Source organism: Lacerta agilis, chromosome 7 (assembly GCF_009819535.1).
Source record: "Lacerta agilis isolate rLacAgi1 chromosome 7, rLacAgi1.pri, whole genome shotgun sequence".
In the NCBI taxonomy this organism is placed as follows: Eukaryota; Metazoa; Chordata; class Lepidosauria; order Squamata; family Lacertidae; genus Lacerta; species Lacerta agilis.
In genome coordinates, this window is record NC_046318.1 from 7,117,469 (window position 1) to 7,138,153 (window position 20,685).

The 20,685-nt window shown below is 42.6% G+C and overlaps 1 protein-coding gene across 6 annotated transcripts in view; it reads right to left on the reverse strand.

The window, feature by feature from the left end:
• Nucleotides 1–1,526: 1,526 nt before the first annotated feature.
• AKAP11 (A-kinase anchoring protein 11) overlaps nt 1,527–20,685 on the reverse strand; it is a 39,805-nt gene continuing 20,646 nt past the window's right edge. Inside the window, exons 8-12 of one of the 6 annotated variants that reach the window (XM_033154295.1) lie at nt 15,320–15,475; nt 6,721–6,804; nt 6,053–6,099; nt 5,234–5,394; nt 1,527–1,997 (exon numbers count right to left, since the gene is read on the reverse strand). In XM_033154295.1, coding sequence (XP_033010186.1) covers nt 1,848–1,997; nt 5,234–5,394; nt 6,053–6,099; nt 6,721–6,804; nt 15,320–15,475 — 598 coding nt within the window. In that variant the 3' untranslated portion in view covers nt 1,527–1,847. Of the gene's footprint in view, nt 1,998–5,233; nt 5,395–6,052; nt 6,100–6,693; nt 6,940–15,319; nt 15,476–20,685 lie in introns of those variants that run through there. The other 5 variants (XM_033154297.1, XM_033154296.1, XM_033154300.1 and 2 more) reach the window with 5 other exon arrangements.

The window sequence follows — 20,685 nt, forward strand, 5'->3', positions numbered from 1 at the left end:
AGAATTTCCTTTGAAGTAAACTTCCTCAAGATCAAATCAGGCTGTGAGTTGCCCTAACTCTGCGTAACCGATCCAGTCAGCTGCACTCTGAACTATTCATAAATGCTTGGCATGAAGAAATACTCAACGTTACAACGGACAACAACAGCCTAAAATACAACTGCAGCTTTAACAGGAATGTACAAAGACGTCTCAAAACTAAAGTGAAAAAAAATGACCAGAAGCATGCTAAAATAATATTGAGAAGCGATTCTCAATGAAACACGGGAAGTGCATTTTTACTTGAGGTGCCATAACCTCAATGAAGCTGAAGCCATAGGGGGAGGAGCAGCAGCAGCAGACTCTTGCTTCCAGATGCATCGGCCCTCCTTTGGTTTTTGATTATCAAAGATCTCCTCTGTTTTTGCTGGAGTGCGACACCAAAGCCGTACTGCTGCCCTCCAAGCCAAGGATAAGACACAAGGTAGTTGCTGTCCTAAGATTAAGCAGTGATATGGATTGAGGGCAAAGCTCCACCCATCTCAGTGACAAACTACGTCAACCTGTCCCAGACTGCAATTGTGAAGAAACCTATTATTTCTAATCTGTTGTCTTATTCACACATTGCTTGCATGTAGGACATTTCCATGTTGAAGCAGGAGTGTGGCAACATTTTAGCCCCCGCCCCATGCCCTTCCTTCAACATTCCCATGCCGAATCTGGTTGTCTGCAGAGGCTTCTTGGACGTTAGCATTCCTTAGCAGACTCAACAGACGACTGTCAAAGGAAGGAGGCAATGCATTTGGGGCAGAGGCGAAAGTACGGCCCCGATCCTGCTACAGCATAGAAATGTTCCGCATGTGGACAGACAGACCTTGTCATTCCATCTCCAAAGTGAGTGTATTAAAATGGCTGTGCAACGCTAATGCCAATTTTTCTTACATGCTGTGTTCCATCTACTTTTAACACAAGCTACTGTTGTCACAAACTGTCCCAAATGTAACTTGCTTTACAAAGATGCAGCATTGGTCCTGGGACAGTATTTCAGAGATCAAAAGTCAAAGATGCTTCCTGACACCACCCTATAAACTACAAAAATCCAGCTGTTGGTAGGCTAATAATTTTTGTGCACTTGATGCCACTGTCATATTTTATTGGGAGGCATTTAAGAACAACCCATTTATTTTCCTTTGCACATACTTGTTTCACATACAAACCGGGGTGGGGGGTTCATTTTATTTAAACAGAGCTTTTCATACATATCAAAAAAGATACCATCTGAACACATGCTCTCAGCTCTCTCTAACTGCTAAGAGAAGTCAATTTACAAGGAATGCAACCTTCCACCAGAGTCTTCACAGGTCAGAGTGATGGGACCCTCCTATTCAGCTAGGCCTTAGAGGCAGCAGAGATCAATGCAGCCTTGCTTCGCTCTGGGGAAAGTGGCAAGAGCAAACTGCAAGTGGACTCTGAATACCTCTTGGAGATGGTTAAGAGGAAAAGGACACAAATAAAGAGGCAAGTAAGTAGTAGGAGTGAGGTATAACTTTTTTTTTGCCCTAGTTTAGCTGAAACCCTTATTACACACAATACACAAAAGCTTATCCTTCTCACTGCTGCTGCTGCTGCAGGCTTAGCACAGCCTAGCCAGAAGTGCGCACACACCGGCTGAATGGAGGGGCTTATGACGAAGATAAAAAGATGGGATAGAAAGCATACAGAGCATCACAAAGCACCTGACAGGACAGCTATGCTTACTTTCAACCCAAAGCTGATCACAATACAAATAGTACATTGAAGTTTATGATACACGTTTCCTTCTTCCCAAAGGAGGCACGAAGAAATCAGCGCATCTTCTCCTATGGCATTCAAACATGTTCCTGGAGCCACCCAAAAAACGTTTTGCTGCCTAGAGCTCTTTCCCCATCAGCAGCTTTCTCCATTACTTCACAGTACTTCAGCACTGCTTGAAAGAGGTCTCCCACTTTCCAGCCTCTCTCTTGCAGCTTCTTTGAAAGCTGGGAAGAGAAAGCAAAAACAGGTTACATTCAAAAGTAAAGATGAAAGGATAAATTACAATACTACTTACGATCACCTTCCTTCCCTGCGCTTCCCTTTGGCTTAAAACATACTCTGTTGGGCTTCCTTATCTGGTCCCGGGTTCCGTCCTTGACCTGCCCCTCCACTCAAACTGGGACCCTCAAAAATGGCCCCGACGCTGCAATTAGGCTTGAAAGCATCCCTCCTCTCCTCAGCTGCAATTCCCATGAAGATCTCGCCATAGCTGTCAAGTTTCGGATTTCAAAATAAGGGATCAGCAGTCTCACCTATCCCGGGGACAGTCACATGTCAGTGGTGGGCAGAGCAGCAATGTAAACTCCAAGCGGGCTCGGGCTCGGAGCGGAGCAAAGAGGAGGGCAGCCATGTGCTCCGCGCGATGGAGCCCCATCGTCTTCTTGTCTGATCCCATCAAAACAGGACAGGAAGCAGCAGCTGCTCAAAGGCAGCCAGGCTCCGCCCACCAGCTAACCCTATTGGCCGGCTGAGGGGCTCGGCGGCAACGGATAGGGGCTGATGCAGGGGGAGGAATACACCCCCCTGTAAGCACGGGAAACGGCTCCCACTTGCTTTGAGGGCTGAGGCTTTTCTCTCTAAGTAGGCGAGGTCTTCCCACCCAGTCCCTGGCCAGCAGGGGAGGAGCTGCTTCCATTAAAACCGGGAAATTTAAGGGAAATAAAAAATAAGGGAGAGCAGTGGGAAACTGATTGAAATAAGGGAGAATCCCGGGGAAAATGGGATACTTGACAGCACTGGATCTCGCCCAACACCAACACCCCCGCTTTGCCAAAAAAATGTTAAATGCTTCCCCCACCCCACCCCCCCCGAAGCCGAACGAGGGGCTGGGGGAGGCTGAGAGCCTGCATGTGGACGGGTGGCATGGACCATATTTGTGTCATGGATATGAGAGCGTGCCATTTGTATATATTAATGTGAGTATGTTTGCAAGAGAGTGCAGGGTGGCCTTTCCCACAGCTAGTATGCAACCCCTGCAGGGCTGCTTGAGAAGGAATGTGGCCTTCAGGGCCAAAAATGTCCCGCATCCCTGACATAAAGGACAACTTGCTTCCACTTCATTCTCTGCTTCAATCCCAGCAACAAAGGAAGTATTTCTAACCAATGCATTAGCCATTTGTTTTCTTTAACTTATACTTTGCAAGTCAAGTAATTTTAAGCTTCTTTCCTTAAATATATATATATATATATCCAGACTAACAACCACAGTATTAAAATTACAAGCCAGAAACGTTTGATATTTTACAGCTGTAAAAACAAGGCACTCTCAATGTCCAGAATTTCCTCTGATTTTCTTAAAGATGCCATTCTTAAGGGTGACACTCCCAAAAACTCTGTGCTACATGGTAATGTAGGTAGCAGATAGCAGCCCCCCCAAAAAACCAACGCTGAACAAATATTCATACATCTATCATCATCCCCAATAAATAAGCATTTCACAGTTGCACAAATTAACACTAAAATATGCATGTCCAAAAAGTGTGGTTTCACTGGTATTATTTACTCTATTATCAAAGGAAACCACTGACTCCAAGTTATATTTTTAAGAAGTTCCACAAAGCAGAAAATTAAATTTCCAACTACAAGCCCAGCCACAAAGTTCTGTCATTTTGTTTATGTTATTTCTGTCATTTTATTTATTAAATTTAAATAAATTTATTAAATACCTTCACAATATAAAAACATAGTAACCATCAAAAACAATAACCCCTGCCACAGTTTAAAAAGCCATAGATTGTTTAATTAGCCAAAGGCCGGTAGAAGAGGAATGTTTTTGCCTGATGCCTAAAGATATGCAATTGTTTCAGCACTTCTACTGCCTCACCTGCAGATGTAAAGGAGAAGCAGAGCTGTTTGTCATCAGCATATTGCTGACAACTTACTCCAAACCTCTGGATGACCCCACTCAGCCATCTCATGTAGATGTTAAACAGCACAGGGGGATAAAATCGAACCTTGAGGAACCCCACATTTGAAGGCTCTATAGGGAGTCTTCTCTTCTCATGAGGTGGCCAAAGTACTGGAGCCTCAACTTCAGGATCTGTCCTTCTAGTGAGCACTCAGGGCCGATTTCCTTGAGAATGGATAGGTTTGATCTTCTTGCAGTCCATGGGACTCTCAAGAGTCTCCTCCAGCACCATAATTCAAAAGCATCAATTCTTCGGCGATCAGCCTTTTTGATGGTCCAGCTCTCACTTCCGTACATTACTACTGGGAAAACCATAGCTCAAGAATCTCCTCCAGTACCATAATTCAAAAGCATCAATTCTTTGGCGATCAGCCTTCTTGAGAGCTGGACCATAAAGAAGGCTGATCGCCGAAGAATTGATGCTTTTGAATTATGGTGCCGGAGGAGACTCTTGAGAGTCCCATGGACTGCAAGAAGATCAAATCTATCCATTCTCAAGGAAATCGGCCCTGAGTGCTCACTAGAAGGACAGATCCTGAAGTTGAGGCTCCAGTACTTTGGCCACCTCATGAGAAGAGAAGACTCCCTGGAAAAGACCCTGATGTTGGGAAAGATGGAGGGCACAAGGAGAAGGGGACGACAGAGGATGAGATGGTTGGACAGTGTTCTCGAAGCTACTAACATGAGTTTGGCCAAACTGCGGGAGGCAGTGAAGGATAGGCGCGCCTGGCATGCTCTGGTCCATGGGGTCAAGAAGAGTCGGACACGACTGAACGACTGAACAACAACAACAACAACAACAACAACAACAACAACATAGGCCAAAGAGCACTCCCCCAGCATCACCCTCCAGAAATGACTATCCAAGTTGGACTGGAAGTGGAACAGTGTTATCAACCCAATCTACTAACTTGTTAGTTGAGTTAGCCGCTGCTCAGGCTCTAATTCAGGCATAGGCAAACTCGGCCCTCCAGATGTTTTGGAACTACAATTCCCATCATCCCTGACCACTGGTCGTTAGCTAGGGATCATGGGAGTCGTAGTCCCAAAACATTTGTAGGGCCGAGTTTGCCTATGCCTGCTCTAGTTGTACCCAGGTTGCTGTGGAAACAGTTCTAGATGCAGTGTTAATGGGGGTTACCTAATTATTTTATCCATGATTAGACCTGTGAAGGTATTTCAACTCTCGCTTATTGCAGTATAAAACGTGATAAACTCAGTTGAAGGACGGCAACTGCAATTTGTACAAAGAGCAAGAACTCCTTTACTCACAAGAACAAACTCCTTTGGAGCACCGTCATGGAAATGCAGCTCAGCCACCTCTGCTTCTGAAGCTGTCAGCCACTGCAGGGCCATTCTCAGCTGGGAATCCACCAGGCATGGCCCTATGTCAACATTTATGATTACCAATGCCTTTCCTATGTTTCCCAACCCTATTGCAAGGAAGAAAGAGAATAAATATGAAACGCCTAATACATCTGAAAATATTTTACTCAGTGAATTATGGTGGCCCACTCTTCAGATAACAGCAATACAGTACAGTAAAGCCTTGTTCACACATGATCCGAGGGTCAGGGCTGAACAGGGAGGTGGTCAAAATTGCAGATATAAAATTATTCAGGATAATGAAAACCAAATCCGACTGCAAAGAGTTCCAAAAATGGGCCTGAATGGGCAACAAAATGGCAAAAGCAGTTTAATGTATGAAAGTCCAATGTTGTGCATGCTGTGGTTAAGCAAATTAAATAAATCCTAACTTCGACTGTAGGTATCTAACCTGAGAAGAGAGAACTTCACTGATTCATCTGGCTGGCCAATAAAAATGTCAGCATCCTAGGATTTTAGGGAAAAAACTATTTTCAAAGTCCCTTAGATGGAGCTGGGTCGTTCCCATATTCACACGTTGCTTAGAAAAAAAATGAATTGGAATAGCTTCAGCACAAGCCTCCCAGAAGCTATTACAAAATATAGAGGTCATTCTTTGAAACAGCCGAGGGCGGCTCTTCTGACACAAGTCTCATAAAAACTGACCCATAAATAGAGCGTTCTTACATCAACTACAGAATAATTGATACATCCTGTTAAGGTTACCTTCAATTGTATCTTTAAGCTCTTCCTCTTTGTCTTCTGTTCCATCACTGTAGGGGAGGAAGGTAGAATTAATGCAAAGCAGGATAAGGTTAAGGTCTGCCACTTCAATGAGACATTCAAGGAAAACATAGTATGAATTAACCAAAGTATCAAGGAATGATTGTGAAAATGGAAGCTTTGCTTCTCACGCCATTTTCTGTCACGTGGCTTGTAAATTTCCCAGATAAAACTTTAAAAGAAATTCTACCTTTCCCTTTCAAAATATGGAGTTTTAAGAAGGAGATATGTTATTATTATTATAATACACTGAATTATATGCAATGGTTCTAATTACTAGGAGAAAATAAATGATTAAACAAAAGGGGAAACAGAAATATTGTAGGAAGCAAGCTCTTTTTTATGAAGAGATAATTGGAAGCATCTAGAATAGCAAGCAGAACATGCACAAAAGTGTTGCATTTTACATGTTTGTCAGGACAGTCATACTGTAGCACAGTAAAATGGACCCGTTCAGTATGAATTTGTTAAGGAAAATCATGATCAGGTGAAAAGCGTGTGGGTAATGAATCACATTTCATATATGCCAGTTTATTCGGTCTTGAAAAATTATGACTTCATGCATTAATATATGAGGGACTAGCCTGTTTCAATGTCTTGGTTTGACCAACCTGTCTGATGTTGGAAAGGATAAATTCTCCTCATACATATCTCCTTCTAAACCAAGACTGCTCCAGCTACTGCTGTTACCATTACTGCCAGGGGAAGAAGAGAACAGAGCTGAACTAGAAAAAAGTTAGCCCGAACCAGAACCCAGAACCTTCATTTTCCTTGATGCTCTCTGTCCAGATTCCGGAGCTGTGGCACCATTCTCTTAATAAGTATACAAAAACACTCGGGGGGGGGGGGGGGAGAGGTACAAAGAAACAAAATGCAAGGGCACCTATTAACACTGCTCAGAAAAATAAATGTGAATTCACACGGCACTTTTCTCCAACTGCCAAACGATTTCTGCAATCCTCATGTGCTGAGCTGGTCAAGGTCAGAACAGGTGCAACACAGCTTCAGCAATGCAGCAACTGTCAAAGGAATAATTTGGATTTCCTGGTCGTTTACATGAATGTCAAAGTGCTGAACCAGTACTAGTTTCTTTCGCAAACAGCAAATTCTAAGGCTTGCATTCTATTAAGTTTTAACCAGAGTAAACTCGCTGAAATGAATGAACATACCTAAGTGCATTAGATAGATAGATAGATAGATATTTTATTTCGGCTTTTTGCCCCTGTATAAAACAAAACCTAAGTTCATTGATTTCAGTGGTCTTCCCTGAGTAAAGATGCTTGAATGTCACGCTCTATACAGTGGTGCCCCGCTAGACGAATGCCTCGCTAGACGAAAAACTCGCTAGACGAACGGCATTCGTCTAGCGGAAGCTGCCCCGCTAGACGAAAAAGTCTATGGGGCTGCTTTGCAAGACGAAAAATGTTCGTCTTTTTTTTTTTCGTTTAGTGGACCGCGGCTGTCATTGCCGCTTCGCTAGACGAAAAACCCGCTAGACGAAAATTTTCGCAGGACGCATTATTTTCGTCTAGCGGGGCACCACTGTAGTTTCTTTACAACGCTTTTTCAAAAATCGGTGTGTTGAGAGAAAAACGGTTTTGTGAAGGTATCTGAAGTCGCCTTATACCAAGTCACACAGACCATTAGTGCATCTAACCAGGTATTGTTGCCAAATGACAGTGATGCTTCCAAGGTATTTGGCAGAAGTTCTTTGGCCCTCTTCTAACAGGACAGCCCATAAACTTGAGACGCCCAGGACTGAAAATAATATTTGTGCTGAGAATCTGTTGTGGTGGAGGTGGCTAGGATGAGTCAGGTGTCGCTTCGTCTGGCTCCGCTAAGCTCCGCCACTGGGGGGGGGGGCAAGGGCTTTGCTGCCATGAAGTGCCCCCCCCCCCGGCCCACTATCACCAGCAATATTTCTGCTGTAAGTGTAAAGCTATCAAATCCACTGGGTCCTAAACCAAGCCCAGCTATTGGTAATGGGGCTGATCCAGGCTTCTCTGCTGTTCTTGGCAGGAGGTGGTACAGAGGAAAGCAGCCTTCCTACTGCCCTCCTATCATCTATCCTGATCAGCAGGAGCAGCAGAATTTGAAACGCAGGGGTGCCTCTGCCATTCTGCTCAGCCCCACTGCTCTTGCCTTGCTCGGAACATCAGAATTACAGGCGACTTTTACACTGCTAAAAAGGAAAGAAAGAGGAATTTTAAAGTACTAGTTAAAGGTAGGCAGCTGTGTTGGTTTGCCGTAGTCGAAACAAAGTAAGAAAAATCCTTCCAGTAGCACCTTAGAGCAGTGTTTTTCAACCACTGTTCCGCGGCACACTAGTGTGCCGCGAGATGTTGCCTGGTGTGCCGTGGGAAAAATTGAAAAATTCAAGAGAATTACTTTATATATAGTCAATATAGGTACAGAGTTAATTTTTTTAACATTTTCTAATGGTGGTGTGCCTTGTGATTTTTTTCATGAAACAAGTGTGCCTTTGCCCAAAAAAGGTTGAAAAACACTGCCTTAGAGACCAACTAAGTTTGTTCTTGGTATGAGCTTTCGTGTGCATGCACACTTCTTCAGATACACTGAAACAGAAGTCACCAGACCCTTATATGTAGTGGGGGTGGAGGTGGGGAGGGGTATTACTCAGAAGGGTGGTGGGAATGGGTGATTGGCTGATAGGTGTGGAAAGCCTGTTGATGACTGCAATTGGTCTTACAGGAAAAAGCAAGGGGTGAGATAGCTAAAATATCTCACCCCTTGCTTTTTCCTGTAAGACCAATTGCAGTCGTTAACAGCCATCAACAGGTTTTCCACACCTATCAGCCAATCACCCATTCCCACCACCCTTCTGAGTAATACCCCTCCCCACCCTCCCACTACATACCAGTATTAGGGTCTGGTGACTTCTGTTTCAGTGTATCTGAAGAAGTGTGCATGCACACGAAAGCTCATACCAAGAACAAACTTAGTTGGTCTCTAAGGTGCTAATGGAAGGAATTTTAAAGTACCCCTAAGGCCAAAGTTCCTTTGCTGGAGATCTTGCCCACACACTGAATAAATTCGTAAGTAAGCCAAACTTTTAATGCAGATGAGGAGTCAAGTGAGAAAGAAAAGTTTGCATTTGAGTTGGGACCAGTACTAATCTAAGTAAGAAATTTAAGAAGGAAGCCTGCTGCTGTTCTGTTGCCTGTTAAAACACTTTTAATATATATAAAAAGTGTCATGACATGGGACTCCTCATCCTCAGGGGAAGAGGTCATGGATTCAGAGAACTTCTTGGACTAAGAACCAGTCTTTGATATCTGCATGCTGAAGTTCTATAACGCAGGGAGCCTTAAATGCCAGAACTTCTCCAGTCTGAAGAAGCTGCATTACCATCTTCTGATTCTAAGGACTCCAGCTCAGAGGCCATACGCAACCAACTTCTCCAGTGCCACCAGAGTCCCTCGTTCTTTAAATGGGCTAGACTCCCCTCATCAGTCGTGGGGCTAGCTGTTCTAAGGATGCTGCAAACCTTTAAGGCCCAGTCTGAATTTGCTGGTTGCTGGAGCATCTGTCAAGCCTAACCTGTCTGCTTCTAGCCTAGGCTCTAATTGGTGCTATCTAAGATTCAACCCACTTTGTTTCTTTGCCTTTAGGAATTTAATCCCCACTTTGCCTGGCTTTGTTTGTCTGGACCTTGCTTTTCTGGAACTTGACCTATGCTTGACCCGACTCTGCTTCTTCAATTTGGAACGAATGCTAGTGTGTGACCTGGTGTCCAGAACCTCATCCCCCAGCTGGGACCACTTCCTTTGGCACAACAAAATGGTGTCAATTTAGTAAAATATTATAAACTGGAGTGATGTACCGGTACTTCTAAAAATAGGAAGGTCTATTCTTATCGGAAAGTCTAGCTCACATTTGCAACCAGTGGAGTTAAGTCTGCACCAAGTGGGTGTGCACAAAGCTGGGAGTTTTAATCCATCCATCCATCCATCAATCAATACCCAACCTTTTCCCCTGACAAACACTCAATTAAAGACCCACACAAGTGGTTTAAATTTTTGATTATATATATTGTGGTTTCATATTTTGATTTTGTTCTGTGAACTGCCCTGAGACCTCTGGGTATAGTGCGGTATATAAATTCAATAAATAAATAAATTTGTCTGAGGCAGCTTTTCACTTGTGTTTCTTGCAGGTGGAATGAAGGATGTATGTCTCTTGTTCAAGGGCAACCAACCCAGAACACTGCTGGGCATGTCCGAGGCCACAGGTGTGTCCAGCAGAGCTCTTTGGATTCCAGCCAATGGCATTAAAGTTGACAATGTCAATTTCCTGCATATAAAACGACAACCATTTCTAAAGAATCTTGAAAAATAATAATTTGCTAACTAAATTAAAAGCTGATTCTCAGATGAAAGGCATTGTCAAACAGTTAGTAAATCCTTACGGATAATTACAAATCTAAATGGCAGATGAAGATACACTCTCTACTTTATGCTGTACATAGGCAGGAACCTTATAACTGTAATCAGAAGTCAAGTGCTCATGTATTTCCCCTTCCTTCTTCCTCCCCTTACAGTTTAAATGGTTAACTTACTTGTTTGATCAAACCAGTTTGCCATTACCTTTAAAGCAGAAAACTGGTCTGAGTGAGTTGTCCAATCAGAGATTGCAAAACAAGATCCAACTGTGATCTGAAATCCTGGTTTGGGGGGGCTCACGGAAACAATAGTTTGTTAGGTCAGACATAATGTCAAACTATAGCTGGATCAAATCAGAAAGTCATTAATCTAAGCATGGGAAGGAAGGCAGAGGAGCACAGAATCACAGGCTGAATGCCTTCCTGAGCCCAGTTATGAATCTAGTTCATCTCCTCAACAAGAGACGTCCAACTTTCAGAGGCCATCAGTCCAGAAACCAATCAATCCAAACAGTCCAAACAACCTACAGACAGTGAGAAGGCGGCCAGAAATGTGTCTTGTGGCACAAGTGTTAAGTGCTCAGAAATTATTAGACTCCGCAGTAAAGTTGGTGCCATTTGGTAGTAGCTAGAATTAAAGAACTCCAGGCTCCCAGGCAGTCTCCTATCTAGGAACTGATTAGACTCATATCTGCTGTATCAGGTGCTGTATCGTTTGTCTTTGGACTAGAGACACATTTCATCATCCCATTCTCTACCGTAGCCTTCATCAGTCCATAATGCTTCAGCTTACATGGAAAAACTTCATGAGCACTATATCAACATCAAGTTGTATGGCAGGTATTGACAATGTTTCTTTATAGAATCTAAACCAGTGTTTCTCAACCAGGGGGGCATATGAAGATCTCAGGCAGGATGGGAGTGTTGTTGTTTTTAAAAATGTGGATAGTGTAAGGAAAAAAAATGAGTCACAAAATTTCAATCCAATTAAAAATTCAAATAAAATAATTACAGGAGCCAGGTTTGAAGGGGTGTGTGGGATGTGTAGGTTAGCTAACCGTTTAAAAAGCTTGAGAAACACTGATCTAAGTCATCCTCAGCACCAGCTCATATCTGAATGGTCACGCTTGGTTATGAAAACTGTCACTCGCAGATAACTAACCCACAATAACCCTTTATCCTTTACTGGTCAGGTTTGTTTGTTCTTCCGAGTGTATATTTAAGAAACGGTTTAATTTTATGTTTGTATACTCCAAAGATACCTTATTGTGAGTTGTTAATTTGCAGGCGCTATTCTAGTTAATTGCTTTGTTAGAAATGAGCCTTCGTTGTTTTAAGCCAAGATGTGAAATCAGAGCTGTCCCTGATTTAGTCACACATGCACCAGGAAAGGACAGCAAATAGCTTCAAAATAACCCAGGAAGTCCCTTCCCCAGACAATGAAGAAAGGACTGTCTGATTCATTTTGAAGCTGCTCTTTCATCTTGCAACAGTGTTCTGGGAAAATAATTGAGAAATCCAGTACTTTAGTGTAGCTGTGACTCGGTAGCTGTGTACCAACCCAAAGGCAAAGAGTAGCAGCACAGGCAGCAGAAGTTCATGGTCTAACTCAGGTTTATTTTCATGGGGGGGGGGATAAATTATCCTACAAATGCAAATAAAGTCTGTCATTACTTTATCAATATTGCATAAAGAGGGGGGCATTGTGATTGAGCAACCTAGAGTAGCTATACTAAAGTGGGGGCGGAGGGGAGGGGCTGAGAAAAAATTGTATATGAAAACTCTGTGGTGCAGTCCAGTATTGTCATCCAGCCTCTTGGCTTGTTAGGGAAATGACTGTAGCAGCAAAATGGGGGAAGAAGAAGAAGAAGAAGAAGAAGAAGAAGAAGAAGAAGAAGAAGAAGAAGAAGAAGAAGAAGAAGAAGAGTTTGGATTTGATATCCTGCTTTATCACTACCCAAAGGAGTCTCAAAGCGGCTAACATTCTCCTTTCCCTTGCTCCCCCACAACAAACACTCTGTGAGGTGAGTGGGGCTGAGAGACTTCAAAGAAGTGGGACTAGCCCAAGGTCACCCAGCAGCTGGAAGTGGAGGAGCGGAGACGCGAACCCGGTTCCCCAGATTATGAGTCTACCGCTCTTAACCACTACACCACACTGGCTTCTCCCCCCCCCCCCATGGAGGAAAATAGGGGGGATTCCTGGGTTGTGTTGTCACTGCTGGTATAAACAAATTGGTATATTGGTATCAAAGGCTTAAATCCTTTTTTTGCTCAAGAGAGGGGGCATTATTGTTTGTTATGTGCTGATGATAATATTAAGAGTTGTTGCTATTCTGATTTATAAAATTTCTTACCCACCCTTCACCGTAAGGTCTCAGGGCACATTACAGCAATGCAAAAATTCAACATTTTAGCCTCCTCGCTCCCTCCCTCAACTGACATCCCTGAAGAACCAACACACTCCCTGAGAAAAAGAAACATCTTTGCTGAGCTGCCACCACCTCAGCGGGGCCCCTTGATACCAGGTGCCACTGCACACACTTCTGAAAAACCATATTGCCCTGAGGGGAGCAGAGAAGCAGTTCCAGCTTTGGCTTAACATACGCCTGCATTTGAAATGTTTTGCAACGTTTAAAAAACCCACACTGCTTGTAACCATCTTTTGTAAACTGCTGCCTGAAAAGTGACATAATAAATACCTTAAATAAATAAATGTTATCAAACACAAAAGATGCCCTTAGAACAGTTGTGCTCAGTTAGCTAAGTACTGCAGATCCCGTTTTTCAACAGCTTAAGCCATGGAATGCCTGCTTTTGAAAATGTTGTTCTCTCTGTGGTGGTTTTTCTTATGTGAATGGTGCCACAGAGCCTGCCCCCCTTAGGTGGGGTACACAGACCACCAGTTGAGAACCACCGCCTTAGAATATACTGCTTGCTTTAGCAGTTTGCAATGGAATTCATCCAGCAGGACCATCTGAACCTGGGCTTGCGCAAAATTTTAAATCACTCTTTGGCATCTTCATTCCATCTGAAGTACCTACCACAAGCGTTCTTCCACCAAATATGGCTGGAGATTTGTGGCCCCGCAGATCTTCCTGGGCTACAACTCCCATCACCACAGATCCCTGGCCCTGCTGGCTGGGGCTGAAGGAACCCCAGCAGCACCAGGAGGGCTACCTGTTCCCCATCCCTAGAACACAATACTGACAGCCTAAGATCCATAGAGGAAAGACTTTCTGTAAGGTAACTGCTTTACTGCAGATGAAACCTGAGTTTTTCCATGGTTTAAGAGTTGCATTGTGGGGGGAAGTAGACCCCTTCCTGTCTTTAATAGTAGTGTGGCAAGCAGAAATGCAGGTTAAGCCTTTGATTAGATGGAAATACAATTGTGGAGAAAGCTTCATCTGTTTACATTCTGTCTGTCAGACACCTTATTTCTAAAACTGTGGTTTAATAAATTGCTGGAAGCTGCCCAGAGTAACTAGAGCAACCTAGACAGATGGGTGGCATATAAACAAATTAATAGTATTATTATTATTATTATTATTATTATTATTATTATTATTATTATTATTACAGTGGTGCCCCGCTAGACGAAAATAATTCGTTCTACGAGTTTTTTCGTAGAGCGAATTATTCGTCTAGCGAAGTGGCAATGGAGCACGAAGGTTTTCGCGCTAAAAAAAAATATTCGTCTTGCGAAGCAGCCCCATTGACTTTTTCGTCTTGCGGGGCAGCTTCCGCTAGACGAATGCCGTTCGTCTAGTGAGTTTTTCGTCTAGCGAGGCATTTGTCTAGCGGGGCACCACTGTAGTAGTAGTAGTATTACTTGTGTTTTGTCCAATTTATTTTTGGGGCCTCCACCCCAGCCACAAAGAGGATGCAAACTTGCATATGCAAATTTTATCTAACTTTGTCATTGACTGCAAAGGAAATGGGGCCCCCAATCCACATATAGCATGCTGGGCTCAGAAAATATTGTAAGAGCACCCCTGCCTAGAAATGCCAAGCCAACAGGAGTTACGAGTAGGAGAAATGCAGCTGGAACTTCCACTAAAGATGTGTTCCCTTTTAAAAAGTTGCTTGTAAAATTAGTACTCTTTAAAATGCCTACAGAATGATTCATCTGATATTTGGGAAGTCGGATGTTGTGGATGGGCACTAAATGTCAGGATGGAAAATGCCAAAGTTACAGGCTGCAGAAAACTGGCTGTTTTCTCCACTGATCAGACAGAGAAATGACTGAGAAATAGATGAAGAAATGGAATTAAAACAATGGTGTCATGTAGATCTCTTCTTATCACAGTAGTTCTACCACACCAGTCAACAAGAAGTCTCCATTGCCTCCTTTGACCTGCGTTGAGATTCTTGCAGTGAGCTTATGTTTTGCTCCTGCACAGGCACATTTTAATTAAGCCATACATTACATTATTTACAATGTTTAACTCTGACCGAGTCACATCCCATACAAATAATATTTTGAGGAATTTTCAGAAGTCACACTTGTATACCATGATTTAATAAACCATGTGTGAAATTTTAATGTAAGGTTAATTTCCCCTTATAACACCAAGATTACCGTGGTAGCTCCCAAGGGCAAGAATTGCTTGATTTAAGATTTCTTTTTACATAATGGTGTTTAAAGTTTCATTTGCTTATGACTTGCGTTTTAACTTTTCGACTATTGAAAATAGAATTTTCCCAAAGCTGAATTCAAGTAAAAACTGAAACTTTAAAAAAAAATGCAGGGCTGAAGGATAAACCGTATCATTAAGGCTGTGAGCATGTACAAAAGGTATTTTAGTTACCTATCACTGAGGTGGAGAAAGCTGCTATTCTCATCGGGATGCTCATCTTCAAAACTCAGGTTGGACCAGCTGCCAGTGCTGTCATCACCAGTGCTGAGACTCATCTGCTGGCTGACTATGGATTCAGCAGAATTAAACCCTTCTTTTCCCACAGAGCTAGATAAAGATTAAAATGATAGGATCACTCTTGTGTTGCATATAGTTCCATGGCACTCCCAGTTTGGCCTCTTGCCGCCCCCTACTGTTGCCCACTGGGGGGAATCTGGATGTGCTGATTCAAGATTTGAAACAGAAATGTGATGCTGGGGCCTCACAAATAAAGCTGCAGGAGACCTTTCTTCCTCTGAGCAAGGAAGCTCCTTGACAAACTTTCCCCTGCCAACTGCTTAAAAAATGCACCGAGACCTAAATCAACTACCTTCAGTTTGCAGAAAAGGTAGGAAAGGTAGGCATTAAAAAGGGAAGGGGGAATCTGCTCCATTCCAATTACAAATGCAGCTTGAGCTGCCATCCATTCTAAAATCTGGACTATAAACTTTCGACTCTTCATCGCATTATTCTTCCTTGTCTGCAATCCTATGCATATTTACACAGAGCAAGCTCCATTAAATTCAGCGAGACTTACTTCTCATTTAGAATGCACAGGATCAGGCTATAACACTGAATAGTTGCCTAACAAAGCATCTTCTGCCAGCTAGAGTTTCAAAATGCCCGTTTGGTTCTTCTAGTTTTAAGCTGCTACTGTGAGCGTGACACTTTCTCAGAAAAGAGGGAAAATAGCCAGCCCTGCCCTGCATTTGTCTTTTCCCTCTCCGCTCCCTCTATTGCCCCTGCAAGCTTGTTTGTTCAGTTAGAAATTTAGCCTGAGCTGACACTTTCAGCTCCCATATTGCTTCAGAGTGAGTTGCCCACAGTTCTGCAGCGCCATGTCTTTGGAATTTGCATTAATGATCCAAACAATCATAGGACATAACAGTGTGATGGCAGCAACAAAAAAAAGATGACGGTATTCTAGGCTACATCCACAGAAGCAAAAATTCCTGCATTGCACGGGGTTGGACTAGATGATGCTCTTGGTCCCTTCCAACTCTACAATTCTATGATTCTAGGTCCAGTGTCCAGATCAAGAGAAGTAATCTCACCACTCTATTCTGCCTTGGTCAGCCCCCCGCCTGGAGTCCTGTGTCCTGTTCTGGGCACCACAATTTAAGAAGAATATCGACAAGCCAGAATGTGTGTGCAGAGGAAGGCAACCAAGATGATCAAGGGTCTGGAAAGCAAACCTTATGAGGAATGGTTGAGGGAGTGGGTTATGTTTAGCCTGGAGGAGATTGAGAGGAGATACAACAACCACCTTCCAATAGCTAAAGGGCTGCCACACAGAAGATGGAGCAAGCTTGTTTTCTCCTGCTCCAGAGGGTTGGAGTCAAACCAATGGCTTCAAGTTACAAGAAAGGAGATTCTGACTACATATCAGGAAGAACTTTCTGATAGTAAGAGCTATTTGACAGTGGAAAAGACTCCCTTGGAAGGTTCTAGACTCTCCTTTCTTGGGGGTTTTAAAGCAGAGATTAGGTGGCCATCTGTCAGGGATGATTTAATTGAGATTCCTGCATTGCAGGGGATTAGTCTAGATGACCGTCAGGATCCCTTCCAACTCTACAATTCCATGATTCATAGAATCAGACGGTGTCCCCCATCTTATATTTGCACAGTTGGTTCTTCCTGTCTAAATGCAGAACCTGACATGTGTTCCTATTGAGATTGATTTTGTTAGTTTGAGCCCAGTTCGTCGAATCAGTTAAGGTCAACTTGTATCCCAATTCCGTCTTCTGCGGCATTAGCTATGCCTCCCAGTTTGGTGTCATCTGCAAATTTGATAAGCATCTCATCAACTGCTTTGTTGAAGTCATTTATAAAGACAATGAACAACAATGGGCCCAGGCAGAACCTTGCAGCACCCCACTTATAATATTTTCCCAGGAGGACGAGGAACCAATAGTGAGTATTCTTTGGGTTCAGTCAGTCAACCAGCTACAAATCTACCTAACAGTTGCCTTGTCCAGCCCACATTTTACCAGCTTCCTTGTTAGAATATCATGGGTTGACTTTGTTGAAAGTCTTACTTAAATCAAGTTACACTATGTCCACAGCATATGGATCCCCTGATCCACCAAGCTTGTAACTCAATAAACAAAGAAAAGGAAATGAGATTTGTTTGGTATGACTTGTTTTTGAGAAACTCATGCTGGGTATTAGTAATCACAGCATCCTTTTCTAAGTGCTCACAGACCGTTGAATTATCTGTTCTATTATCTTTCCTGGTATCGATGTCAAGCTCACTGGTCGGGATTTACCTGGGTCTTCTTTTTTCTCCTTTTTGAAGATGAGGATAACATTTGCCTATCTCCAGTCTGCAAGGAACTCACCTGTTCTCCAAGAATTCTCCAATATTATAGACAGGGCTCTGAGATTACACCTGCAAGCTCCTTTAGTACTTTTGGGTGCAGCTCATCAGGCCCTAAATATTTGAATTTGTTTAAAGAAGCTAGGTGTTCTTTTACCACCTCTATTCCTATCTTGGGCTGCAGGTCCCTCCTTGCCTTGTTTATTCTTATCACTAGGCTGAGCACTGCTTTCCTTTTGGGTAAAGACAAGAGGCAAAGTAGGTGTTGAGTAGTTCTGCCTTCCCTCTGTCACCTAGTAGCATTTCTCAATCTTCTACACAAAGGACCTAACACATGCTTGTTCTTCTTGATTTGAACATAGCCAAAGAAACCTTTTAAAATTATTTTTAACCTCTCTTGCAAGACTAAGCTCATTTTGAGCTTTAGCCCGTATGACATTCACCTCTGCAACTGTTGGCTATTCATGTATTCTCCTCTTTCATGATTTCCCATCTCTTCCATTTCCTATACATGCCCTTCTTAAATCTCAGCTTATCTGTAAGATGCTTATGTAGCCATACTGGTTTCTGTAGATGCCTTCCACTTTTCTTGCTTATTGAAATTGTCTGCACTGGAGTCTTTATTTCACCTTTAAGAAACTCCCATCCATCTTCGACTCCCTTCTCGCTGATTCAATGATTTTAGAACTCCATTTTCTACATCCCTCCATACTGAGAACTGTCCATTCATTCCTACTCTCTGCTTCCTGTTTCTTAACTCACTCCTCCCCTTCTGTATCTTGATACAGAGCAGTGAGTCTGCAGGAGAAATGACAGGAACAAAGGTATCATGTTGAGGAATATGAGTGCAAGAGTGCTATGGGCTTCCCAGAGGCATCTGGTAGCTCACTGTGGGAACAAGATGCTGGGCTAGATGGGCCTTTGGTCTGATGAGTCCAGGTCAGGGAGCACAAATGACATCAGCTCCAATGAACCAAGAGAACTGTAGTGGCAGATCTCTCCATGCCCGCCCGCCCGCCCGCACCCCACCTTCCCTAGGGGATGCTGAAGACCTCCATGTCCTGACACAATGGTGCCCAGCTCAGGAACCACACATACCATCAACTAACTGTTGGCATGAGAGGACTGTCCATCTTTGGATTATATATTGTTATTGCTTTAGTGTTTAAATTTGCAAACCGTCTTGGGTGCCTTGGCAGAGGAGTGGTATATAAACCCAAAAATAAATAAATAAAATAATAATAATAACAATAACTAATGAGTTCCTGATCCACAAGAAGACCTCTCCTCTTATTCTGTGACTGCTTAGATGGCATACTTTGTCAAAAGGTACATAACGTCAGTAGAATCATCTCTATCTGTATGCTGTGTTGACACTCTCAAAGCACCTTTCTTCTATATGCTTATTATTTTTATCTTTGGCGATGCTTTCCACTACTTTTCCTGGAACAGATGTTAAGCTAGCTGGCCTGTACTTTCCAGGATATCCTCTGAATCCCCCCTTTAAAAATAAAAGTAAAATGTGTTACTTCCCAGTCTTCAGGTACTGGTCTTAGGAAGAAGTTACATATTTTTCTTAGACAATCAGCAATTTCCCATTTGAGTTATTGAAGAACTCTTGGTTGGATGCTACCTGGACTCATCAATTTGTCATTTTTATTTTGTCTGTAAAGTCTATAACTTTTTTGTCAACACTGTTTGCATCAGTTCTTCAGACTCACCACCTATGGAAGTTAGTTCAGGCACAGGGATCTACATCATATCTTCCACTGTGAAGACAGATGCAAACAATTCATTTGTCTTCTCTGCAAACTCCTTATCCTCTGTTAGCACAACCAAGGTACTCTTGTCATCCTAAGGTCCATTCGCCTACCCAGCTGGTAGTAATGTATTTAAATAACATTTTACTGTTGACCTTTATGTTTCAGCAACATGCTCCTCAAATTGTTTTTAAGCATCTCTTATTGCCTACTTGCATTTCTTTTGCCAGAATTGAAGTGTGTGTGTGGATGCTTTTTTAAAAAAACCAGGATGAAGCTTGGACAGCAGGAAATGGGAATGGAATATAGGGAACTGAGTACGAATGAATGAGACATAACAAGCAAATAAGCACGGACTACTACACTATAAAAATGTGTCAGAACCCATAATGGGAGAAAACCATCATATTGGACTGGAGAAGGGCTATTTTGGACACTTAATGACAATTATAATTGAAGAGTTACTTTTGGACTTTTTGAGTGAAAAAGGTGGACCTGAGATGCCTGGGAGTGAAGATTGAGAAAACAACATCTAGCAGACTGAGAGAAAGCTGGACACTAGTCACTAAAACAGCTAGAGATTACCTGAAAAGCATACTCTGAATACCTTGAATAATTGTCATATACGTAGTTGGCAGACAGAGAATCGAAAGATCCTCTTTTTCTGCTTCTTTATTTCTCTTTTTATCTTCCTTTTCTATGATCTTTGATTTTTGTTTTCTCTCTATCAATTTTATCTATATTTATGTTTTGTTTGTTGAAGTTTCCTATTGTGGATTAATGAAGATACATGCTAAGGTGACAGACGGAAGGTGAAAGGCCGTGCATAAGAAGGAGGGTTAAGAGGATCTCCGAGGGTGGGAGCCTGGGGGAAGGAGGGGAAACTCCCAGGTGAGAGTGGGGAGGATTGACTTTTCTGTGTGTGGAATAAAGATTAAGATAAAATTGTGATAGAGGGTCTGGTATTTATTCTCTCTTCTTTCTCTCCTTTGCATATTCTTGCTTCTTTCCTATTTATCTTCTTTAGATTAGTTTGGCTTTTATTGTATTTTATGTTGAAAATTCTTAATAAAAATGATTTTAAAAAATGAAACTGAACTGCGCAGGCAAATAAATGTTGTTCCTTTGCAACCTACCCTGAATTGAAGCTGGTCTGCAAAAGGTTGTATTTCACCTGATGTCATGGAAATGAGACAGGT